At 47.2% G+C, this 26,942-nt stretch overlaps 1 protein-coding gene across 4 annotated transcripts in view; it reads right to left on the reverse strand.

Moving 5' to 3' along the window:
- DOCK1 (dedicator of cytokinesis 1) overlaps positions 1-26,942 on the reverse strand; it is a 493,249-nt gene that overhangs the window by 339,626 nt on the left and 126,681 nt on the right. For all 4 annotated transcript variants that reach the window (XM_048219065.2, XM_026494391.4, XM_026494390.4 and 1 more), the window contains one exon: positions 26,720-26,828. In XM_048219065.2, the coding sequence (XP_048075022.1) occupies positions 26,720-26,828 (109 nt within the window). The remainder of the gene's footprint in view (positions 1-26,719; positions 26,829-26,942) is intronic.

The raw sequence follows: 26,942 nt of genomic DNA on the forward strand, positions 1-26,942 counted from the left end.
CCTCCGCACCAGCTCACGGGGCTCACGAGCTAGGACTCGCTTCCTTCAAAGCCCACTCCCTCTTGTGCTCAGGCCACCTCCGCACATGTGGGCACACTGCTTCCAGGCCGAAGGTTCTTCCTTTCCATACTCTTCTGCCATCCACACCCCACGCTCCTCCAGGGTACAGAGGTGGGTGCTTTCCCTAGGGGAACAGGGGGAGCAGTGCTATACCTCCTGCATGGCCCTCAAAGCCTGACGGTGCTCCCTGTGGGGACGGCTGCCACAACCCTACAGAGAAATCCACCTGGCAAGCCAGCCCAGCCCACTCACCGCCCTGCTCAGGGCCTCCAGGATCCCAACCCCAAGAGCCTCAAGTCCCAGCTTCTTTCCCTGACCCGTGAGCCCATCCACAGCCAAAAGCAGGGGTCTTCTTTTTTCTTTTTAATAGAAGTTCTGAGGTCCAGTTCGTGGACCACTCGGCAGAGTGGATTCTCAGCCCCCTTCAGGCCTGAGTGCCTTGAGTGTGCCGCAGGCAAACGTGAGATTCACAGAAGAGACAACATAAATTCATTTAAATGGACTTCTCCCAAAACCTGGCTTCAAGTATGTTTTTCCAGTAACACTAAAAGCAGTAAAATGTACCTCTCATGTTTCCTTTCCTAGATAAACTCAAATAAAAGGTGAGTTATTTGGAAAGCCCCATCACCACTCTCATGTTCAGATGCAAGAACAGAAATGATAGATTAATTTCAACGAAAACAAGAGTTCCTATGAAGACATAAAACCAGAGTAAATGAAAACACAATGCTGAGGTGTCTACAGTGTGCATAAACAGTAGTCAACGTAATAGCTTTTAATAATTTCTGACGAGTATGTTTAACACAGACATGAGAGTGAAGACGCTGTTTGCAATCTGGGGGGAAGTGGTATTTTGCTCTGGAGGAGGACGATGCTGCTCCCACAATTGACTGAAGGGTAGAGCAAATGTCAGAGGAAATGACAGCAAACAGCACAATAATAAGCGAAAAGGACAAAATACCAACTTCCAATTTATAAAAGCTTTGTTATCTGAAGACTCTGCAACGTGACTAAACATATGACAAAGGAAAATCTGAGGCACTTGATGGCAGCTAACTGGTTATCAAGTGAAATAAAATTTGGAATAAATTTCACAATTACATTTATAACTGCCACCATCAAATTAGAAAGGCGGCTAGCTTTCACTCTGCATTTGTAAAGGATGATTCAGAGTGAATCTGAGAAAACTCTGAAATTACGAAAGCAACGGCAAGAAAATAATTCTATCTGTTGGAAAATAAAATGACGTGATCACCCGAGAATATTCAGTAATGCAGCTCAGGATCTGGGAAAGTCTAGAATTTGAGAAACACAGCAGTGTATTAAGAAACAAAGCCATGGAGAAAAAGATCAGGTGAAATGCTATCATGCTGTACATTAACCAACTGAAATTTAAGGAAAAAACAAAAAACAAAAACAAAAAAAAAGAAGAAGAAAAGGCTCAGGACAAGAGTCCTCATTTATTTCCAACATTTATATTTGTCACTAAAGCATCATTTATCTCTTTAAAGACCAACATCAAAATTATTTCAATTCTACTTTATACAGATGGCCCTAAAGGATGCAACTTCCTAGCATTCCATCAGAGTAAGCTCCAGAAGGCTTACTGCCATCCAAACCCCCACAGAACACTTGAGAGAGAGGAGGGGACCCGCAATGTTTCCTGAGAACGAAGTCTGTGAACTAACATTCCTTCAATGCCCTCACACTTGAGAAGCCCCCATTCCTACCCAAGGATAACTCTTGACTCGTTTCTGGAAGAGTGACCAGATCTTCTCAGGGACCCCCTGGACCACAACCCATCCTAACAGCTCCATCCTAACAACATTTCCACTCACCAGTCTCCCCAAGATGGTCCATAGAGCAGGCCCTACTCCGTCACCACGTGACCACCATGGACTGAGCCTAGCATGAACTTCTGGAAATTGGGCAATGCCAGATTAACTCTTATAAAGCAATGACCTATCTTTCTTACTTGTTGCTCCGAACACTGCAGAAATTCTCAGCATCCACTTGAGAAGTCAATGTGTCATATGCTCTGCTTGGGAAATTACAAGCCCATATTCTGAAAACTCTCATTACTGTGACAAGCGTGGTGTGAATCTAAGCACACGCACAGCATGAACAAAAGCCCTTGTGTAATGGATACTGTTCTAAGTACAAGCTGCAGAATGCCTTTCCATCCACCAAACCCCATCATGTACCTTAATCTCCTGGAACCTTCTGGAATGTTCTGGAGCCCATTACAAATGTCTCTTGCCACATCTGCTCCCACCTACCAGCTGCCTTTTGTCCCTATGAATCCAGTGACCCTGGACATAAAATAGTCCCTCGTCTTCCCAGTGAGAGAATTTTACATCTGTCCAATTCAAATATATCTACTTCCACGGATATAAAAAAAAAGCCAAGAATCCACTCATAATACTTCAATAATGTAACTATGCATTCCTATTTAACATCACAGTATATGAATATTAATTTAGAAATATTTTTGCCCACGCTCACATTTCGTGCAACTGTTTTATGTTAACTTTTTACTTGCATCTCTGATGTCATTACCTTAATCACCACCCAACACCCATTTTCTTGGTCAACATTTTACAACAATCTAAAATGTTTACAAGATGGCATTTTTTATGAACCACAGTAAATTGCTTCCCAAGCCACAAGTCCCCATGTATATAATATCAATAGGGTTTTACTTTATGTTAAGTTCATATTAATGACCTTTCACGATCTCTGCAATGTGACCTATTTCAATTTTAAATGATCTTGGAAAGTATTATAATGACATCCAACACTTGTGTTCATGTAAGCAGGAAGCTGCCAAAGGTCTGTTAAATTTCTTTGGTCCTTTTTCATCAGTTCTGCTAGGTAACCTCTAAAATCATGGCAAACTCACGTTGCATTTTCAAGCTAATGCATTTTAGTGGGGTTTTAACAAAAAATACTGAGAAAGAAGATGTCAGAGGGTCTCACAGAGAAGGTTTCTTAGCTTTGGAGGCCTACCGTGGGAGACAGCCATGAGGTGTGCAGGAACTGGGCCGCTGCCTCGTGGAGATCAGGTGCAGTCTCCCACCCTGCACATGGGGGCTTTTCCAGACCTGGTTGTTAAGACTTGACAGCAATTTCCACCAACTTCCATAGGCCCCAGGACGGGTGGGCCCCATGTCCTTCTCACTGGGGGTCCTCTTATCCCCTCACTCACTGGGGACCTCCCCAAGAGCTGAGACAATAACTTTCCACACTCACAGCAACTTCCATAGTATCTGGCCTTGAGTTGATGCTGGGAAACATTTGTGAAATGAATCACATATGAATAAAATGACTAAACTGCTTTCAAAAAGGAAGGGGAGGACGTAGCACCCAGAGGTGAAATAGGGGAAGACAAAGTCATGAGTCCTAATTACCTGTGTGCAACATGGCATGATCGATCACAGTTTCCTCACCAGACCGTGATAAAATAAGAAAAATGGAGGAAAAGAAGTAATTTTATAACAGCCAGAAGTTTTACAAATTTAGACCTATTCCCTATCATGAGATTGGCTTCCTCTCACTCCAAGAAGGTGAGGAGTTTCTTAAATAAAATGATAGTGATGATAAATGGCAGTTAATTTTTATTGTCATTTATCACCAATGCATGGATGACATCATTATCTCCAGGACAAGAACATGACCTTAGCTTACACAACCCCCTCTGCACGCTCTGACCACTGACAGATCTCCATGCCTAGAACAGTGCCTGGCAAACACAGAGGGGCTCAAACATACCTCGTGAATACAATTTTTTCGTTGGTGGCCATTTGTTCTCACTGGCCCGTGAGCATCTGCTGAAGGCTGTGTAAGGAGATCCAGGAAGCCCACACAGTACAGAAGGCCACGGGGTAAGAAGGACTCTTAACCTCCCTTCCCTCCGCCATCTTTCCCCGGACTCCAGGCCCAGGGCTGCTTCTCCATACTGTAGAGGCCAGGGGCTGAGGGAGTAAGAATTAGGTTTGGGCTCAAATCCAGAGATTGGAAGAGAGGATGATGAACAAACCAGGAATCAAAACGCAGTGGATTCCAGTCTTGCAACCCAGCTTTGGGCTAAGGAGTTCTCTGCCTCCCTCATGGGCAGACAGACCCAGGTTCACAGGTCCCCCAGGTCTTCTGAGATAGGATGCCCCTGACCAACCCTCCTGCTCAGAAGCAAGCCCCCATCGAGCACTGCCCTATCCTCTGCCTCTGCTTTGCAAGATTCTGTATCCCTATGCTGAGTGTGCCGGGGAGGACCAGGGACCGTCCCTGGGGGCACATGTACTTGGCATAGACTCCACCGCAATGTTTGAGCTCTACCCCTTGAATATGGAATTCCTCGTGGAAGCTCACTGAAAGACAGAGCAAACTAGTGTTTTGTTGAGACAGTAACTTGTGTTTTCTTCTCACTGACATGACAGGAAATGGAGGTATCGCTGCCCACCCCCCCGCATCAGGAAGGCAGTCCTGCAACACCACCCGTGGGGGCCTCAGCAACATTTGTTTCCTTTTGGGCTCTTAGGAAGTATGTTCTGGACACTGAGGGGATGGCCCCAACCCCATTACTACTCAGAGGCTCCTCTAGGACGAGCGTCTTCTACACCACGATTCAATGTAATGTCTTGCCATGCTAGTGAGAGAGACACTGGGAACCAGATGTCTATGCTCAACAAAAATCAAACAGGAGAAAATTAAAATGAGGCAACCAGATGCCTCTGGAACCCAAGTGAGGTGGAGGAACGCACATATATTAGCTTACGATGGCTTCATATATTATCTTCCTAATTGCAACATGCAACAATCACTCGCCAACAAAGAACTAATTAATTGCAAGTCATGAAACACCCACAATATGGCCCGGAGATTATTGGAGGAAAGATTTAAGGATAAAGAAGGTTAAAAAAAATAGCACCCTTCAGTCATCCAATAACGAGACAATATCATTAAGTAATAAGGTTTAGAGAGATTTAGTTTCATGAAGAATACTAATATTTTAGGGGCAATACAATAAGAGAGGGAAAAGTATAAATATCTGCTAAATCTACAATCTCATCATTCCCCTGATGACAAGAGCCAGCAGCCCCACATTGTGATCAGAAGAACATCTAGCAATTTTGACCCCAGGTTAACGAAGCGCCGCAGAATGGTTGCCGAGAATATATTTTCTCTCCTGTGTCATAACATAGGAAGGGACAGAAAAATTGCTGTGTTCTAAAGCTTTCAAAAGCTTCTTAAAGATTTTAAGTAACTCTTAATGGGTTTTTCTTTTTCTTCTATGTATCACAGGTATTTGTTTGGAAGATTAAGAAATCACCTTAGGAAAAACAGAAAACAGAACTCACTAATCATCTTCAATTTAGCCTTTTATATGAGTAAATGGGGAAATCATTTATAATCACATCCATTATAAAGAATTCAAATTATTCCACTCTGTTTTATTATCTATCAACAGGAAGCATACTTCCTCACCAGGACGTTCAGTTAGTGAGTTTCTTGTATGATTAACTCCTATTTTAATAGCCAAAGTGTCTCTCCAACCTGTGCAGTCAAGTCTGGAGTCCAAACCCATGGTGGCAGGGGGAGGTGAGAAGGCACGCACCCGGCCACGCGAGGAGGAAGCGCCACGGAGGACTGGCACTGCCCAGGCAGCAGGGACTGGCTGGGACTGCGAGGCGCCAGGTGTTTTACCTCTCCCTGAATGCTGGTGGCAAGTGCATTTTCAGAGTACTTTTCTGATCTCCAATTCATGTATTCATTTGTTCCGAAGGTGTTGGCAGCCGTGGCACGCCAGGCCAAGCGCTCAACGGCCAAGAGACTGGATCTGCTGGAGAAGCCAACACACCTGCTCGACGCGGTTCAATAACATCCGAGTCCTTTGCAGAGGACTCTGGAGACAACAGCACAATGCACAGGATGCCAGGGCAACCCGGAACAAGCGGCTTCCACACTGAGTTTTGGAGGACATTGGCAGGTCCCTTGGAGAGAGAGGGAGCATGCATTCCAGGCAGAGAGGCCTTTGCGTGCGAAGACGGGAAGACAGGTCAAAGTGCAGCAGGCAGAGAATGAGCAGTCCCTTCTGGGGCCACGTGTGGAAACAAGAGGGAGCAGAGGGAAAGAAAGCAAGGGAGGAGGGTAGCTGATGGGTGTCTGGGGCCAGTTGGGAGGGGACACGCAGGGGATGGAGGGGACAGAAGCCCAGGGCATGTTCTGGCTCCTTCTGCTCCTGCCAGACAGACCCTGTGGCTTCTTCTCCCACTTAAGCCTCTATTTGTCCCCTCCCCCGCAAGCAGACCCAGGCAGACACCAACCCCCCAGGCCTAGAAAGGCCAGGCATGACTTGATATGTCCACACCTGGAGAAGGAGAAAAGGAATATGAGAAAGATAGGCTCTTGTGCCTGGCGTGAGAACTGATACCTGGTGGGAAAGCTTCTCCTGGTTCCTACAATTACCCTCCACCAGCCTGAGGTATCAGCAGCCCCTCCTGGTCATGGAGAGGAGAGGAACTAAACAGCAAAACCCTGTGGCTTACACGAGGCTAACAGGAGAAGCCAAAGGGAGGAGAGACTGGGGCACTCGTCACCCTCGCTGGGTTCAGCTGCGTTCCTGGGGAGAAGCATCATATGCACGAGCATTGGGGGTGGCCAAAGGGCCCGTGGGGGTCATGAGATGCTCGGACTCCGGGCTGTGGTGTGACTAAAGATCACGCACTCACAGGCTGTGCTTGTACACCTCAATAACCTTGATTTTAAAAGAACCCATAGGGACGGACCCTGATTCTGCTTGTCCACGGCAAGGCAGAGCCAAAGAGACTGCCGAAAATTCTGAACCGGGACCCAGGCATTCCTCCCCAGGCTTGGACTGTGGCTGCCGGGGCGGCTGTCACTGGCAGGTGGCAACCACAGCTAGCTCCATGTCACAGCACAGAGACCTACCAGAAAAGAGATGAAAGCAGAAGACAGGGAGTGAAGTCAGGGAGGAGACAGAAACCCGCTGACCCCTTGGGTTTGGTCCGATGTAGGGAGAGCACCCAGGGGCACCCCTGCTCAGATCTGGGGACCACGGAGCACCAACCAGAATGAGAAGTCATTATCTACTCCTCAAGGCTGAAGTCTCAAATGAACAAAAATGCCCCACACATAGGGTCCACACAGTGCAAGTCAGTGAGCAAGAACTGTCACATATACCGATCGCAAAACCATCCAGAAGGGGAATGTCAGCCGATAGTTACATAGCTATGACACCATGATATCGCCTAAAAAAGGAAATATAAATGGACGGGGTTTTAATTCTCTGAAAATAGTATTTATTTGCCAAAATATAGCACCATGGGTTGAGGAACATTTCAAAGAGAGATGACATATTTAATTCATGGAGATAGCAAAACCTCACTTAACTACCTTGGGGGGTCACAAAGGGTTGAGAGTGAGCTCACACTAGACTCAGAGGAGGTTATGAAAACAATTAGGAGCTAATGAGTAGACACTGCGAAGGCGAGAGGCAAAATTGCAGGCTGGGTAACTCTATCCTCGCTCATGACAAGTAAAAAACCAAAGGTGTCATTTAAAAAATATTAAATTATTGGGTAGGAAACTCCAAATTCAAACACGGAATAAATAAAACTGGTTTTTAATAGCCTGGCATTGACGACAGGCTGGTAGAGACAGACTCAGTGTCAACTGTGATACATAATTGTAAGTACCCACTCAGGGTTCAGGGTTCCTTCCAGGAAGAACGTGCATGCTCAGCTCTGAGACCCAGCAGTCTGAGATGCCAGCAAAAACTCAGAGGACAAGCGCAACAACCCCAGCACCCCCAGATGACGCGGCATCCCCCAGATCCAAAGAGGCTGCATTAGAAAACCTCAGGATGGCTGGATATTAAGTAGTAATTATAATACAAAAGCAATCATCAATCAAACCCTGGAATGGGGGGGAGGGGCATGGGGGGAATTGGTAGAAAGTCTGTGAAGTGAGAGCAATAAATTTTCAAAAGATGAAATGCTGTCACTTTCAAGTTTTCAAAGGAAATTAACAACCCAGCTTAGCATGGTACTGGCACGATCTCCAAATTTTTGAGTTGGGGGAAGGGGGAGAGACTGGGAATTCATCACTTCTATACTCCTTGGAAGCGACCTGGTGGAAACAAGACTTGAGAAATGCCTCCTACATTCTAGGATACCTGAAGAGGTTATTCTCTTCTGAAGTGTAAGCACACTGGCAATGACTTAACCCCACTTACACTATGTATTTGCCTAGCAAAGCCTCATTTTCCTAACCAGAGAGGTGAATGGCAGCCCAGCCACTACAATAATTATCCCAATTTATAAGTAAGTGGGGGTGTGAATGAGACTACGCTCCACTGAACTTAACATAGTGTCAAAAAAAAAAAAATGAACTAGAGAAAAGATTTGAAATATCACACAGCTGGTGTGCTAATTTTGGGAGCTACAATTAGTTTAAAAACACAAAGACACATCACTTTTACAGGACTGACTACTGCATTACACACTCAATGGATTTCTTTTAAAAATCTGTCTCTATGCGCACTTTGAAAAAACGACTTCTGGGAAGTAATGCAAGCAAATGATGGCATTTTGTCCTTTTTAGCCTATGCAAAGTTTCCTTTGCTGTTCACTGTCTATTTTCAAGAGGTGACCGTTTGATTTCTAGAGAGAGCAGAGCACAGAGCGTAAATGCAGCGAGAGCCCCAGAACACAGTCTAACCCTCTCCTTTCTTTTACACACGGGAGCAGGCAGATTCAGTGGAGTAGAAAAGTTTCTTTCTGGAGGAACTGGGATTCAGAGACTCAGATTCCAGACAGAAGAACAGAAGAGGTGCCCCAGACAAGCCAGAGTCCAGGGACAGGCGGCAGGCACCTTTTACACTTTGATGGAGGGATGCTCACACGACGTAAGCATCGGACAATACGGAGGAAGCGGCGCGCATCACATGTGGGCATTTCAATGTCTATGAATTATCTCTCAATTTAAAATTCAGCTTTTTGATAAGGCGAATCTTAAAAATGTTTAACGTAAGTACATAACCTACTCCAAATAAAAGACGAAGGTTGTCAGCTGGGAAAAACAGCACTGATATGCTGCTTACAACGTGCTGTCCTCGTACAAAGGAATGATGAAACATTGAGAACAAAGGAGGAAGGAGACGCGCCACGTGACAAACACGAGCACACAGACGCGGGTGACTGTAGTCAATCAGAAGTCACCAAACTCGGGGCGCCTGGGCGGCACAGCAGTTAAGCATCTGCCTTCGGCTCAGGGCGTGATCCGGCGTTATGGGATCGAGTCCCACAACAGGCTCCTCCGCTATGAGCCTGCTTCTTCCTCTCCCACTCCCCCTGCTTGTGTTCCCTCTCTCGCTGGCTGTCTATCTCTGTTAAACAAATAAATAAAATCTTAAAAAAAAAAAAAGAAGTCACCAAACTCTTCACGCCCCAATAATACCGCTTGCACACGTTTTCCAGGTGAAACTGTGAGGAAGGGGCTTGCCAGGGTCTCCCGTGCTCTGATCCAGGGCTCTTTCCACCCTGTGGAGAAGGAGGCTTGGCAGCGGGGCAGGAGTGGGTGCAGAAGGAGACTGGAAAGCCCACAGGGCAGGCTAAAGAGAGACAAGAATCCCACAAGTGAAGGGAAGCCAGTGCAGGGGACAGGGCCATCTTCACATCAGACAGTGATTCGGGACACATCACATCCTCCGCAGAAGAGGATGGACACAAGTGGAAAATGATCGCTCTGCTCTACAAATATCTTTTACAAACACAGCACGGCACTCGTATGTTCTAACACCCCTCCAGCTCATCGGGGCGCCCTGCGTGAAAACAGGTGCCAGCCCCACACATCCCCCAAAGTGGCTTCCCGGGGACAGATCATCAGGACTGGCCAGGCACGCACTGGCCAGGCACCTCAGCAAGGGGCTCCTAACCACAGCCACAAAACTCCAAAAGGGGACTGGCCGGATTGCAGGAAAACTTTTTTCAATTAAAAACATATTTTACTTAAAAATGTAAATGAAAATAGTTATCCCATGATAAAAATAAAAGAACTAATAAAGAACATTATAAGATAAAATTTCTAAGAACTCATGTAATTTTCATATTGAGGGATCCCTGGGGAAGAAGTCCATTTTTCCCCCTATTTCTTCCCTGGGAGATCCTGTCCTTTTTTAAAAATGTAATTTCGGATTAAAAAAAATAAACCCATATGTCAGTTCTCAATGAGTCAGTCCAGGATCTCAGCTATTATATCTGATTGGAACACATCGTGCTCCCCTTCTCAGCTCTGAGGACACAAGAATGCCCCTACCCCATGTTTCCGCTGCTGACGCAAGTCTCCACTCCAGTCCTTGGGTTCCTGTCTTCCCAAAAACCAATGGACTCCTGCTACCCCCACTCTCTCCTCTTCCTTCTTCTTGTCTTGCCCACCCCCCTTTCTGCCCCCTCCCTGGAATGCACCTCATCTCGACTCTCTCCCACCTCTCAGAGCTCAGAGCCAGTCCTCTCTGCTTCCACCAACACTGATCTAAGGGTTTCGGTCCACTTGCCACTTTCTGTGGGTCCTAGTCTTACCTGCAGTCTCTCATTTGGATGGCCCAACATGTCCTGATGCACCACCTCATCTGTTACCTATTTTGGGAACCAATACCTGGTTTCCCCGCCTGCAGACAGAAGGCTACACCTTTCTCTGTATATTCCTGATGGCCTTGAGCCAGTACGACTCCACAGCTGGTACCAGATGAGCGCATAATACGCTACAAAGTCACAGAATCCAATCCACATTATCCTTCCATACATGTTAGAAGTACAGATACATAAAAATGCAAAACCTACAATAACATCCACAAAGATTTCACCATCTAAAGCAGACCTGGACAATGGGGCGCCTGGGGGACTCAGTTAAGCGTCTGCCTTCAGCTCAGGTCATGATCCCATGGTCCGGGGATGGAGCCCTGCATTAGGCTCCCTGCTCAGCAGAGAGCCTGCTTCTTCCTCTGTCCCTCCCCAGAGCTCATGCTTGCTCGCTCTCTCTCTCTTTCAAATAAATAAAATCTTTAAAAATAAATAATATAAAGCAGACCTGGGCAAGCACTTAAGGTTCCTTTCTTGGCAAGAACTTAATAAACACCAGCCCAACTGACTGCACAAATGTCTAAGTGACTACTTTCTTTTTCAAGAAGAGTCCTTCAGGTCACTCCCACAGAAGCATCAGGTCCCTACCCACTGTGAACACACCGGCCTCAGACATCTACCTACCTCTAGAAGGCCAGGAGGAAAGTGCCAGAGTTATCGCAGAAGCTGTGTGTGCCAAGAGAAACGAGCAGGAGAAATCCCAACATGGAAATGCCACCAGAAAGAATGAACAAAGGAACAGGCCCTGGAAGAAGGTAAGGCAGGCGGCTAGTGGGCAGAGGGCAAAGAGGAAGCAGAGGCCACCCCAGAGCCCTGGCATTACATGGAGCAGATGCAAGAAGCAAGTGCATCCCCAGGGCAGGAAGAGGACGAGGAAGAATGGAAAGGCTCCTGGAGGACTGGAGGGTAAGGAGAACCAGGGAGGCTTCAGAGTGGCAGCATACACCCCCTGCAGATCCCTCCCCAACCTGCAGAGTTCCATCGGGAGGGACTCCGCCTTTGGTCTTGAAGTCCAAGGTTTCCGCTGAGGTTGACACCATGACCCCTGTTCTCTGCTTCCTTGTTTTTCCTTAATGCATCTTAGTTGATCATTCTGGTTGAACTTTTTGGTGCCACTGGATGTCAGGTAGCTCTCAAATTATCATCTCATTGGATATTGATGTGACCCAACCACCAAGCTTCTCTGTGTCAATAAGAAGGTATTACCTATTCACACGGAAAGATGTTCATACACAAGGTTTAGGGACACAAAGCACAGAACAACACTTGCCATATATTTATCATTGGCTTATTTTAAAACATATCTATTATCCGGGGCGCCTGGTGGCACACCGGTTAAGCGTCTGCCTTCGGCTCGGGGCGTGATCCTGGTGTTATGGGATCGAGCCCCACGTTGGGCTCCTCCACTAGGAGCCTGCTTCTTCCTCTCCCACTTCCCCTGCTTGTGTTCCCCCTCTCGCTGGCTGTCTCTCTGTCAAATAAATAAATAAAATCTTAAAAAAAAAAAAAAAAACATATCTATTATCCACACAGGAATAGAAAGAATTCAGAAATGATCATGACCAAAGAGCTGACAGTGAATGATCCGAGTGGTAGATTCACATGTGTTGTTTTACCGTACTTTATTCTTTTTTGTTCCCTGTCTTCAAGAAGCAATCAAAATAAAGAAATGAAAATTTCATTTAAAAATACTGGCAAATTTTTGACAAGGAACCACAAAGAACACACAGCACCCTCCTCAGCTTGCTGCCACACAGGGCTGCCCGTTACTCTCAGGGTTGTTCTGGCTGCAGCAGGAAGGTGGGACACTAAGTCCCTGACACTCACAGACTAGACACCCCTAATGGGGAAATGTAATCGTATCACGTGGAGCAAACCCACATACTGCTGAACCAACGGTTTGTCACCATGCGCACTATAAGGACTTAGAAAAACATGGCAGCAGAAGGCAGAAGTGGCCAACTGGTAGACCTTGTAAATCAGCTAGGTGACTTCGAGGGGTAACGAATCCACAAAGCTACTCCTCTGAAGGGTACACTGATGGGAACGTGTGAGCAGAGTTGTGACCTATGAAGGAACTATCAGAAGAAGATTAGCCTGACAAACGGCAGTAGCAATAGTATTTTCTTCTATCTTAATATAAAATGAATCATTTAAAAGAAAAACAACAAAAGGACTTGGCAGACATAATTTCTCAGACATAGCAACGTTGCATTTAATCTGGGTGGTGACCACACAAAGTGTGTAATGTCACAATGATACGAAATGGTATAAAAATATCACTTTCAAGATGTAATTACATATTTGTTATGTTTCACCTAATCAGACGATGAGGACTGTTGTTCTTCCTTAATCATTAAACTGGAGAGAAGAGAATTCATTATAAAGAAGAAAAAAAATTCTGTCTCTAAGAATCAATCACTGTATCTAAAGGTTACGCAGGCAAGAATAAAACCTGCTTTGTTTTAATAAGATACACCTTTTATAGCTTTTTTTCCCCTTTACGTCTTCCCTAATTCAATGTACCATATTGAATGCATAGGATTTCCCAAGGGAAAAATAATTCTGCTTGAATTATAAAAGTGTCACATTCACAGTTCATAGAGAATAATACTGCTCAGCTTCTCATCAAAATTATACTGCCTAGCACAGGATTCTAAATAAAGCCAGTGTAATGTACAAACTTATTATCCGACTCAGGATGTCACGGGAAAAGCAGTGGGCTGAGGGATGGAAAACCCTCCCTCCCAGGACCCACTCCGCCCCTGCGTAAATTACTGAAACAGTTCTGGATGTGACATTCCCATCCCCCCAGCTCGCCGATCCCCCAATGTTATATACTAGAATGCTTTTGAAATTTAACTTCACATAAAGTCCATGATTTCATCAATACACATACAAAAATAATTTATTCCACCATAAACTTCTGCACAATAGTTTAAATGAAATTTTTAATTATTCGCTATAATGGAGCTGATGATTTTCTAAGCACAGGTAGGGCATACTCCTTTCTCCCATTTGCTTATGCGACAGCACCAGCCGACATGTTTCTCAATAAATTTCTTCCTGGGCATATTTAAGGTCTGGCCTCTTCTTGGGCCTCAGCTTGGGCTACTTGGCATGCCGGCTGGAGCACCAATCCTACATGAAGGCATTAAATACTCTTTCCATCAGCAAGCAGACAGGTCCAGAGAAGAGCTGCAGGGCCCATTTCACAAAGTCACAAATTTGCACTGGCTTTAGTTACATTTACAAACGTCTCGCGGGCCCTCGTCCTTCCCGCTGGCCCTTCCAGCTCCCTCTGCACGCTCTCTGCATCACGCAGCTGCCATTTCTCTTTCCGCCTTCCTTGAGTCTGTTCCTGCCAGAAACGGTCACTCCTTCACATCAAAAGGTTGATGAGGGTTTGTTCTGAGGATTGTTAGGGACCTAAAGAGAGAGACGGGCCCTCCGTGTCCTCTCGGATTATAAACAATGAGAAAATACAAGCCCCTGACTACTGGTGGCCATTCTCCCCAACAACTGAGCCAAGGAAGGAGATCTTCTAACCCCTGGTCATGGCCGTGCTTGTCTAATGCGTCGGACACCCCAGCTCCCTGCATCAATCATTCTCCTTCCTTCTGGACCTAATTTGAGTGGGGTGTCGGCGATACTGCAGCTTTCCAGTAAGACCTGAAATCAAGCAGCGTCAGGGCTCTGCCGCTGTTCTCATTCCACATCGGGCTGATTATTCTGGGTCCTCTGACTCTTCACACCAACTTCAGAATCAACATGTCAATATCCACAAAGATATTTGCTGAGATTCTGACTTGGATGACAATGAATGTATAGATCAGGTTGGGAAGAACTGACATCTCAACGATGTGGAGTCCTTTTACCCATACACTAGAGTATCTTCCCATTTATCTCTTATTTCAGGTTTTTGCAATTTGCAATCAAAAGAGGCCTACCTCCACAGAAAGTCATGATATAAAAAAGAACCTACAAGACCTACAGCAAGTGCATTTATAAATACCATTCTGCAAGTGAGGTGCACGTGAGTCTTCGGAGATGCTGCGTCTTCAGGTCACTTCAGAAGGTCTTGTTTTAGATTGGTCGGTGGTTTTTTAGACCATTTTAAACCTCATCCTTCTTAGAAATAAATCTCTGTGAAGGGGCTCATGGGGCAGCTGCAACGTGAAGATCGCAGAGAAGAGCCAGTGGGCATGAGATATAAGGGTTTCCAGCAGCAACTCAGCTACTAAAATGCAAACTTTGTAGATGATTGTGCTTTTTGCCCATCCCGTGACAAAGCTTTTCCATTATTACTTCTAATGGACAGCTCGGCGGCACTGGGAGGATCACAGAGAAGGCGTGCGTCCAAAGGCTCTGACAAGTAAGAGTGCCACACACATACAAGGGATTAGGATTATTTAGCACTCCACAATCCGGCTGGACAAAAGCAGCAGATAAATTCCCTCCAAACCATACGGGAGCCTGGGCTTGCGATCTCCCTCCTCTGTGTTAGGTAACCAAGTATCCAGTAGCGACAAGCTCCGTATCAGCACAAACACCAACAGCCATCGGCCAGCAGCACCACTAAGCAGACACCGGACAACGGGTAGAAACAGGACACTGTCCAAAGAGAAAAGGAAATGTAACCTAGTCCTAAAACACAGCAGTGCACTCAGAAATGTCAGATGGACACATGTGAAGAAGATATCCAGAACGTGCCACAGGAATTAAATAAAGACGTATCAGCACACAACGGCTGCATGGAGCCAGGTTTCCTATGACAGAGTGAGCAGAATGACACAGCAACTCCCAGAAAGAGTTTCCGAGCGGGGTCTCAGAAGAAGCCCATGCTCAAAGTCTATATGCTCTTCAACTTCACCTGCTCCTACAGACGTCTCCATCACGCCCATGCTTAAGCCAAAGATGTAGCAGGTGACCATGACAGCTCCCTTGGTCTTCCTCACCTCCTGCATCGGCTCTACCACCACGGCCTGCAAATTATACCGCAGGTCTCCATCTCCTCCTCGAAACTCGTCACCAGTACTGCAGCCCCACGGTTCTCATCAGGGGCCATGTTGCCCTCCAAAGCCCAGGAGACACTGGCAGGACGCCAGGAGATATTGTCGGTTGTCTACGCTCCCGTGTGTAGATGCCGGGGATGCCGCTACACATCCTACACCAGGACCAAGAACCTTGGGCCCCACAGGTCAGCAGTGCTGAGGTGGAGAACTCTGCTCTGGCCCCAGGACCACGGTCTCTCCCCTGGATTCCATGACAGCCTCCCACCCCACTGCTTCCTCTCTCGGCTGCTCTAATCCATTCTGCAGACCACAGCCAAAGTGACCCTTTGAAATACCAAATCTGATCTGACCCAACCCTTCCCAGGGGATCTGACTGCTTCCAGGATCCTAACCAGGCCCACAGGGATCTGCCCAGTATGCCCAGACCCACCTCTCCCTCCTCTCTCCACGGTCCTGGCCTTCTCATTGCCACTCTATCCAGCCACAACTACCGGTCATCTTGTGATTCCGTGTCAGAAACAAATGCCTTCGTGTCTGCTGCCTCCACCTGAGGCTTCCCCGACTTTGAACTTTCTTGAACCAGCTCCTCCCTAGAACCTACCTGGACCTCCCCAACTATTTCTAATCTCCACCCCGATATACCTGGTCATCCTATCCCTGACTTGTCCTTATAATGACTCATTATAATCTAAAATTAGAGGCTTATATCTATGATTTGCCTAAAATCACGTACTGCCGTCTATAACTATGTGCTTATGGGTATGGTTATCTGGTTAATTTCTGGCTCACTCTTAAATGCAATCATCATGAGAACAGACGCCGTATCTCTGTCATTTGTGCCCAGTGACTGGCACAGAGAATGAACATATTATTAAGTGCATTTAAAAAATATATGACCAGGACGCCTGGGGGCCTCAGCATCTGCCTTCAGCTCAGGTCATGATCCCAAGATCCTGGGATCAAGTCCCACATCAGGCTCCCTGCTCAGTGGGGAGTCTGCTTCTCCTGCCCCCCCCCCTTGTTTGTGTACACTCTCTCTTTCTCTCTCTGATAAATAAAAATCTTTAAAAAAAACCTTTTTAATGTAAAATCACATGTGTATATATATATATACACACACACACACACATGCACAAATATATACATATATGACCAAATAAATGATGAGGAGCTAGCCAATAACCTACCTGTGAAGCCTGCTCACGCCCACAGGGACACTGAATAAACTCTGACTGTCATGGAGGAAGAAGGCCTGGATGACATCATGCCCAGTGGCAGAAGGTGGGGGGACCAGAGGCAGAGGGCACAGATGTGGAAGGAGTGCTGAGGGAGAGACCTCTGAAGGCCAAGGTCAGGGACTGAGAGAAGGAATTCACTGGACCCACAAATTCAAAGGAGCACTTTTCCCCCAGTGAGCCTCATAACCGAGAGCAGGACAGAGGGCGTGGCCAGGAAATGCCTGGAATTCCGCAATCCCAAATTAAAGGCTTGCCCTCTGACACAGGTAGGAACAGGGGGTGACCAGCACGAAGGAAACCTGCCATGAAATTTTCAAAAAACATAAATGCCGGGGCGCCTGGGTGGCACAGCGGTTAAGCGTCTGCCTTTGGCTCAGGGCGTGATCCCGGCGTTATGGGATCGAGCCCCACATCAGGCTCCTCCGCTATGAGCCTGCTTCTTCCTCTCCCACTCCCCCTGCCTGTGTTCCCTCTCTCGCTGGCTGTCTCTGTCTCTGTCGAATAAATAAATAAAATCTTAAAAAAAAAAAAGAAAACATAAATGCCAGCAACTACTTATCAATGAAATCATTCATCGCAGGGTTAAAATGCTAAAAGCAAACTCCGAGTATTCAACAATGGAAAAATTAATATGATGAAAAATCACTTGATTAAGTAAATGAATGCACATGAATTCAGGTGCATGTTCTGAACTGGCAGAGAGCCACCACAATCATAATTATGACTACTCATTAATATGGAAAGATGCTTGCAATATAATGGTAAAAAGGCAAGAAACCAAATGGCATCTGTGTTGGAACTATCAGAATACCCATGCCCATGCACCACAACTGGTAGAAAACCAATACAAATGGCTGGTTGGCTGAAGGACAGTGGCAGATAGAAACCACTTTCCTTTCTGCTACTGTTACAGTGAGCTCTGCGCTACCAGTGGGGATGGGGAGGGGCTCAAGGAGGCAAGTGTGTCTTTACAGGCAGCTTCAGATAATGTCTTGCCCTATGGGTGGTATCTCCAGCATCCCAGGGGAGCAGCCGAGAAGACTGTGCTCTGGGGCCAGAAGAGATCCCAGAAATCCAAACCTAGGGAAATGCTCTCCCGACTCTCAGTCTGGCAGAAGCCAGAAGCGTGGTGTCTGATGTGTTCAAATCCCTCGGCCAGACTGTGGAACTCTCTGCAGAGTCTGGAAGCTACAGACCAGCAAGCAGTATGAGGAAACTGGAACCATTCTGAGCTGAAGCTTCACTAAGAGCCAGTCATAAAATATTTTTTTCACCTTTCTGTGGTTTTGTTTTTGCTGCTGCTTCTTTTTTGACATGAGTCATGACTTGACCTCCAAGCGTCTCTTCATCTGTGTATAGGGAATACTTGCACAATCAGAACAATCCAGAACATCAGGCAGATGAGGCCTGGAAGCCCGGGTGAAGTCAGCCCTGAAGGGAAACCTGCCCAAGCCTGGACTCCCATGCTTCCCCTCCTGCTGGTGCTCACACAGCAGCCAGAACGTTCTCTACACTAGTTAGCCCTGGACATTCCAATTCCAAGGGTCTCCCAGGGACTAACACCAGCAGCATGAACCAGGCAGATTTGACGTGAAAAAACTGGGGCCCCCTCTCCAGGACTACTGAGTGAGAATCTGCATTTGAACAAGACCTCCAGGTGATCTGTGTGCACACCCTGAGTTCTGGCCCCCAGCACTGGGTGCTGCCCCTCCAGCCCTTCCTCAACCACTGGCCTGGGTGCCACTGGCATCCATGTGGAGTCTACACTGACTTCTACTGTAGGTTGAATTGTGTCCCAGTTAAAGATCTGTTCAAATCCTAACCCCTAGTACCTGTGAGAGTGACCTTAGTTAGAAACAGTCTTTACTGACAGATTCAAGTAAACACAAGCTCATATTAGAACACGGTAGACCTTAAATTCACTATGACTAGTGTCCCTAGAAGAAAAGAGACACAAAAACTCAGACACACAGGGGAACATGGTGTGAAGAGAGAGACAGAGACGGGGGTTAAGTGTCTACAAGCCAGAGACCATCGGCATCCATAAGGAGCTGGGAGAAACGCACACGACAGACCCTCAGAGCACAGTTATGTCTGAATGCTTATGCCCCCCGCCCCCAATCCTGCCCCAAATTCCTATGTCAAAACTGGACACCCCAGTGCGATGGTATCACGAGCTGGGACCTTCCAGAGGTGGTTAGGGACCTTCCAGAGGTGGTTAGACTTCAGATGGGGTCATGAGGGTGGGGCCCGTGACAGGATTAGTGCCCTAACAAGAGCCTGCTTCCTGCCTCTGCTCTCTGCCATGTGAGGGAACACCAGTCTATGATATTCTGTGATAGTAGCCCAAACTGACAAGGACAAGCACCCAGAAGGAACAGTGAGAGAATAAATTTCTGTGTTAAGAGGCCACGTCCATGGTACTTTGGTACAGCAGTCCCAGGAGACGGAAGCCACCTCCAGGCTTGGCTTGTCCCTGCAGCTCCTAAGTCCCGGCTCTCCCTCTCCTCTCTGTGTCAGTAGGAGAACTCTCCGGAAGGCCTGGCCTATTGCTCATTCTCAATTGAGTATAACCCTTCCCTTTGTGCTGGCTTCTTCTGAGCTGCCAACCCTCAGCGGCCAGCTGTTCTAGTTCAACAGAACTCCCCCCAAACCAGACAGCATGACCTGGAAGGTCACCATCCAAACCACCCCCATCCTCATCCCCGTGGGTGACGAGAGACGGGCAAGCCAAGCCCTGACTCACATCTCTGCTATTCTCGGGTTAATCAACACAATCAATAGCCAACCCAACCTCAGGAAAACAATGAAGCAATGCTTCCCTGTTTTCGGTTAGCGCACCCTCCTGGCTCAGAGGCCACCAATTTCTTTACGCTGCATCTGGTCCCCCATCTCCCTGGCTAGTTCCCTCCGGACCCAGAATCATCAGGGTCCAAGCTGCTGGACAGCAGAGCTCTCATCTCCTCGCCTGACATGGCCACTAAGCCCGTACCAGCAGACCTGTTTCCGTGGCTACAGTGGCTCAGCAGCCACACAACACTGCACCTGAGAGGCTGCGTCCCACGAGGAGGGCAGTGAAGTGCAATCACAGGGAGTCCAGGGCTCTACTGAAAACCACGGCCAGGCAGTGGCACTGAACACAACAGCGCAGACGAGGGCGCACAGATTGGTAATCCAGGGGTGCGTCCTCACAGCTCAGGTTAGCACTTTCACGGGATGTCAGAGCACTGGGAACTCTGGCTGCCTCCCAGCAAACCAGATGGAACCAGCGAGGGCTGAGCCACACAGAGAGGGCCAGCCAAGGAGGCTTACTAAAGTTCTGTTTATGGAGACAGAAACCAGGAATAATCCAAGTCCCCAAACACAGAAAACTGGTTCAAGCAGTGATGACATAACCAGGAGGTCATATGAAACCTTAAGAAATATGTTCTTGAAAGATACTACACGATACAGGGAAACACACATGGAAAAGAATAAAGCTGTAGAAGCACATGTACACACATGTGCCTTCATGTCAATACGCATGTAGGTACATATCATAAACACCACATAGCCCCACAGATATCTGATGACACTAAGGAGAAGAAGCACGCCATTACAAAGACAGACACGCCAACAGCGTGATTAATTCATGGGAGATGAATGATAAATGAGTCTGCTTTTTCTTAATCAACGTGTGGCATCTTCCCTTTTCCTAACAAGATCACAATTACATTTAAAACCCAGGGCAAGGACACAAGAAACGCTGCTCTGCTCAAGAGAACCGGTAAGACTTCACAGCTTTACGAAATCTCGCAATCTCGCACACAGCACAAGAAGTGCGAAACAGGAGGGCTCGGGAGGCAGGGGCAGAGCGGGGAGCAGCAATTTCTCTAAATGAGCCCTGGAAGGTCAGGAGCTCCCTGTGAACCTCATGTCCTCGTCTGCAAGGAGATCCGATGACTTCTGACCCTTATAGGTCATCATGCCTAATACACTGAGGCAGCTTTTCTAAAGAACAAAAAATTCTAAACTCCCAATTTGTGACAGGCAGTGTGGACCCCAGATGCTAGCTTAGAAATGGACAAAAAGCAACAAAATCTTCTGATAAGGAAGAATTTTAGACAAGCCATATGGCAAGTGAGTGCCGTTCATTTCAAGTCAGGATACGGTTTTTAAGGAAATGAAACAGTGCTTCTCGGAGGACAAACTCACCCAAAATGGCATGTACCACAATCACGGTACAACTTATTCCCGACACAGATCCTTCCAGAGAAGTCTAGACAGAACGGCACCACAAGCGGTGAGAAGAAAGCCCGCACCCAGGGGCAGCCCCGGGAAGGAAGACAAAGCCTCCTGCATCTGTCCACCAACCTCAGCTTGGGGGCCTCAAATTCAATTACTCCTCATCCCCGGCCAATCCGCTCGCTGCGAGGGAAAGTTCCGGAGCCGCAGGGGCCCGCGGCTTTATAAGACAATGGGAGACACACAGAAAATGAACCATGTTCTCATACTAAACTGAACAGGAGAAACAGCAGAAGAAACCTGAGTGAGAAAGAGCCGTGTTTTTAAATGTGGGGTGAGATACACTAGCCCTTCAGGAAAAAAATTTAGTGCCTGTCAACCCGCAATTTGTTTTTTTGTTTTTGTTTTTGTGAAATACATTAGTTCAGAATAGACTAAAGAATGTTAGAATAGAAAACGCCAGAGGGTATCACATGGAATAAACGTAACACCCTTTTCATGAAACATCTTTCAGCTTTATACACACACACACACACACACACACACACAAACACACCCCAAGAATCCACTTCTTACTGTGGATCATGGTCAAAGTTTCCCTCTACAGAAAGTTCTGGAATTCTCAGCCCTAGACACACCAGCAGACTATGCCTAGGAGGCAGGGTGGTCTTTTCTAGGATCATTTCATAGAGCTAACATGTTAGTAATATTTTGGAATTCAGTGAAAACAGCAATGCCTGTGTTAATTCTGATCATAAAGCTCCAACCACCCTAAATCTAGCCCTGCAATCCATGACTGGTCAAGAAAGAGAACCACTCACAGCCAACACAGTGGGACCGTAACCAAGATCTGGTCCTCCCAGAAGCCTCTGTGACCAGCCCCATCAAACCCCCTTTACTCCCCTCAAAACACATCCGAGTTGGAGGCATTGGGTCAAAGTTGTTTTTGTTTCTTGTGGGTTTTTGGGTTTTCTTTTTTTTTTTTTTTTAGGGGAAGAAAGAGGCAGAGGGAGAGGGAGAATGAGAATCTTAACCAGGCTCCACACCCAGCGTGAAGCCTGATGCGGGGCTCAATCTCATGATCAGAGCCAAAATCAAGAGTCAGACACTCAAACCAACTGAGCCACCCAGGCGCCCCTGGTCAAAGTATTTTTAATTGCTTTACGCACGAACATACAATACACCACTTAGATGGAAAGGTCCACCAGAAATGGTGTTTATGCCTTTACGGCCCCAAAGCATCAGACACAGAGCTGTTGTCCGCCAATGTGGACAACAGGTATGGGCCCTGTTTCTGAATACTGTCAGATGGCCGATGCCTAGCAGTATTCTACAGGAGAGTTGAATAGAAAAGAATGTGGCTCTGGAACCAGGCAAACTAGGCTTAAATCATCACTCTGCTCCCAGGCTAGCCATGTGGCCTTGGGCGAGTTTACTAACTCTGGTTGTCTGCATCTGAAAGCAAGGGGAGTACCTAACAGTTTTATCACAAGGATCAAATAAGCTGATACATGTAAAGCACTTAGGACAGAAAGTGATCAATGCATATCAGCTGTTGCTATTCTAGCACGTGGAGCTCATGATTCCATCAACCACTGGAATTAATTCAGGGAGGCTTCCCAACATCCAGATGTTTCGTGTTCTCTAGGGGAGGCACTGTACTTGAGTCTCTGAGAGTTAAAGGCTAGGAGAGTTAGTTGGGTTGGCTATGAAGATTTCTGAAATGCAGAAACTGGAATGTGACCCATCTCTCCAGGCAGCTGGAAAACATCACAGCTTTCCGAGAAAAAGGCCACCAGCAGATGTGAGTTTTAGGAAAACACTAAATACAGTCAGGAAATAAGAAAGGGCAGGTACAGCACTGAGGGTGGAGGGAGTAGAGTTAAGAAACTTCCTGCACAATATTATCAAGAAGAACTGAGGACATGAGCGAACACAGATGTGTGATATCCCACAGCCAAGAAGAACAAAGGGAAGAGAAGGCAGTGGAAGAGAATTGCCACATCTGGCTTTGGAGAGGCCACATCTGAGTGCCACTGGGTCATACATGGGGGGAGAAGTGGACCACAGTCACAAAGGGGAGAGCAGAGAACCAGGGGGCGGTGGCTACAGTACAAGGACCCTCTCATGGGATGGAAAGAACAGAGGGAAGCCTGATGGCAGAGAAGGATCCCACAAGCAGCTCCTCAGCGTTGAGAAAGTCTGGGCATGACTGTAGACAAAGTGAAAGGGCAATCGGATATGCAGACAGAAGATTCTAGACTGGGAGAATGGGTCGGGGATTGATCAGAACCCCAGAGGCAGGGGTGGGTGGGGGAGACTCTGCACAGGTGGAAGGTTACTTTCAGGTGATAGGATGGGAAGTGAGAAAGGAAAGGTGATGGTAGATCCTAAAGGATCTTTTCAGCAAAGCAGACAGACTAGCATAGCATCATTTGCTAAAGGTTGTGGCAGGGGGGTGGTGATAAGCCTCAAGCTTGTGAGGTTGCCAGAAATAGCTGGTAAGGTAAATTCACTGAGGAATTTAAAGATTTAAAAAAAAAAACAAAACAAAACCTTTTTTTTTTTTGGAGTAAAATGGTACAGTTGCTATGGAAAAGAATACGGTAATTCCTCAAAAAATTAAACATGGTATTACCATATGACTCGGCATTTCCACATCTGATACACACCCAAAACAAGTGAAAGCAGAGACTTGAACAGTTATCTGTAAACTTATGTTCACAGCATTATTCACAATGGCCGAAAGGTGTAAACAACCCTAGCGTGACCATTAGACGCATAAATAAACAAAATGTGATCTACACATCAATGGAAGACAATTCTGCCTCAAAGAGGAAGGAGATTCTGACATCTGCTAAACCCCAGGAGAGTCCTGAAGATATTTTATTAGTAAAAGAAGCTAGTCACAAAGAGACAAATGCTGTCTGATTCCACCTACACCAGGCACCTTGAACAGGAACATTCCCCAACACAGAAAACAGGCTGGTGGGTGCCAGGGGCTGGGGGAGAGAAAGAACAGGAGTCACTCTTTAATGAGGACAGGGTTTCTACTGGGGAGAGGAGGAAAGTTCTCGAGACGGAGGGCGGTGATGGCTGCACAACAGGGTGAACGCACTGATGCCACCGAACCGGACCCTTGACAATGGAGAAGATGGCACATGTTTATGGTAATCACCATGATAAACCGTTCTGAAGGACCGGGCAGCAGCCCTGAGGTTGAGGGCATTCACTGAGGGACAGTAAAGCAGCACAAAGGTGAGTCTGTCTCCAGAAACACATGATGCCCCAGAGCAGGGTCCAGAAGTGCCCCTGGCAGAGGAGGGAGAGAGAGCACAGCCCACCCACCCCTGCAGCTTCCTCTCCCACTTCACAAAAACATACCCACATACCCTCCCCTTCGTGTATGTGCTCACTTACACTCAGCGACCCCGGTGAGATGTGTGGTACTGAGTCAAAGGGGACGCAGCACTGCTGACGACCTCGACGCCAGGTTCATCCTACAGTTGACTACTGCCCTCACCTCCTCTTGCCTCATTCTCCCTTGAGGCATAAAACGCCAGCGCTGACTCTCATCCGCCAGGTGGACGTAGGTGGTGGCTGCAGCTCTGGGAAGGTGACTGCAGGCTGCCGGCTCAGGTGGGCACAGCAGCCACATGCCACCCACACCCGCCACCCCCATCAGCCCACCCCACGTAACGCCAGGAAGGCACGAGAGCGTGCGGCCTTCCGAGTCACAGAGGAGGGCACGCAGATCCTCTCAAACGTCAAAACGGCCACGAAGGGCCACCCTTTGGGAAACAACATGTAACCCCTACGAATTGCCACAGTCTTTTTCATATTTTCTCTAGAGAAGATGATTCACAATGTATTTCCTGTTCCACTGAGCAAAACCCAAAGAGTCAGAGCAACGCAAAACCCAGGGTCCTGGAACGGGAGTCTTCAAATCTCACCTGTACAGAGAGCACCTAATGTGCAAAAACAAAGTACAAAATTAGCAGCAAAGGAGACAACGTCTGAAACAAAACTCCATCGCCGGCCAGTCTCGCAGATGTAAAGTTGTCATCCACGCATGAACGTCCCTGAACTCACTCCCGTCTTACAAGAAAACACCCACGTTAGGAAGGTCTTGCAAGACTCCAGTCACTAAATAATTTGACACAGAGGGAGGTGAGCAGACAAAAGTCAAGCCCAATCAAATTTAATAATGTAAGAGTATATTTAGAAATTTAAAATTACTTCTGGGCTCAAACTTCCTGTAATTTTTATCTATTCTTATACCTGCCGTGCCTGTTTTTCTGAAATGCCACAGGATGTAGTAGTAAACGTCCTGAACACGTTGCTAATTTTAACCCTGGAACAGTAAGGAAGCTTGAGGAAGTATCAAGTCACCAAAACAGTTAACCTTAAAACTTCAATATACGCACCACATCGCTTTCTCTATAGATCACCAGTTTTTTACAAGAAAATCACATAAAGATCAAGCACTTCCGTAGAAGAATCCAGCAGCTCTGCAAGACAGCTGCACCACCTCTGAGAGCAAAGGGCCAGTATGGCTCCAACCACGTTTAGTTATGACGGTGCCCCTGGTCACAGCAACCGTGAGACACACCTGACACACACACAAGTCTTTGTTCCAGACGGACCAGTAAGCTTTCAAGCTGGGATATCACTTTCTAAAACGTTTTCAAGACAACAGCCATAACGATGTTTTCTGAAATTACGCATTAAAAGAGCATTAAGGGGGGAGAGTGACAGTGAAGGCAGCTACAGTGAACAGTTGCCTGAAAGCCGCAAGTTAATCACTCAGAAGATTCTATGCAGGTCGCCGCCCAAGCAAACCTCACTTCTGTCTGCAGTTAGTCAGCCCCATGGAAACTGCCAGAAAGGGGAAGCCGGAGAGCGTGCCGGCCCTGGGGCTGCTCCGAGGGCCTGCCCCATGCTCCATCCCCCAGCACCTCCAAACCACAGACCCAAGGACCTCACATGATGTGAAGGCATCGTTCTTCCAAAGGGCAACGGGGCAAGAACAAGTAATCCAAGGCGGTGAAAACAGGGGGACGGTGGGAACGCTGGATCCCTCACTCTTCCGGGCAGCAAAAGACTCGCTGCAGCACCAAGAGGTATCAGCATTCCCACAACGTAGTTTGAGGTCCGACTGACGCCTGGGACGCCCACAGCCTCAGCTCCCCCACCTTTGCCCAGCCCCCGAGATATGCTGACAAGTGCCATGCAAACATTATTCTCATCAACATTCTCATGCTTACGTTAAGTAAATTCAGAACATCTCCTTGCCGAGGAGCAAAAAGAGAGCAGTGAGGACCGAAGAGCACCGACAAAGGAAAACCCAATTTCAATACACAGGGAGCAAGACGGTGCTCGCTACAAAAGCCACCCCTGGGCTGTCATGCGAGTTCAGGCTTTGCAGGAAGCAGAGCCCCTGCTTCTCGCATCCCGCCTGGAGAGCCCTGCGGCTCACAGTGGGCCTTGAGGATGGCCGGTCCTGCTGCACCCAAAGGCCTACCTTCACCCTGACGGTCTGGTCCGACACGCTGCTCATCATGGCGCTGATGGATCGGAAGAGCTGCAGCAGGGACTCCATGAAGTCGGCCTCTCCTTTGTCTTCATAGAGTCTGCAAAGGAGCACACAACACTCGATGGGGCTTGACAGACCGGGCCTCACCACTCTTTGCTCCTGCATCAACGGCCATGAGAGATGCTGCCTGCTGGCAACTCAGAATGTGAGG

This window comes from Ursus arctos, unplaced genomic scaffold (genome assembly GCF_023065955.2).
Source record: "Ursus arctos isolate Adak ecotype North America unplaced genomic scaffold, UrsArc2.0 scaffold_7, whole genome shotgun sequence".
NCBI classification, from domain to species: domain Eukaryota; kingdom Metazoa; phylum Chordata; class Mammalia; order Carnivora; family Ursidae; genus Ursus; species Ursus arctos.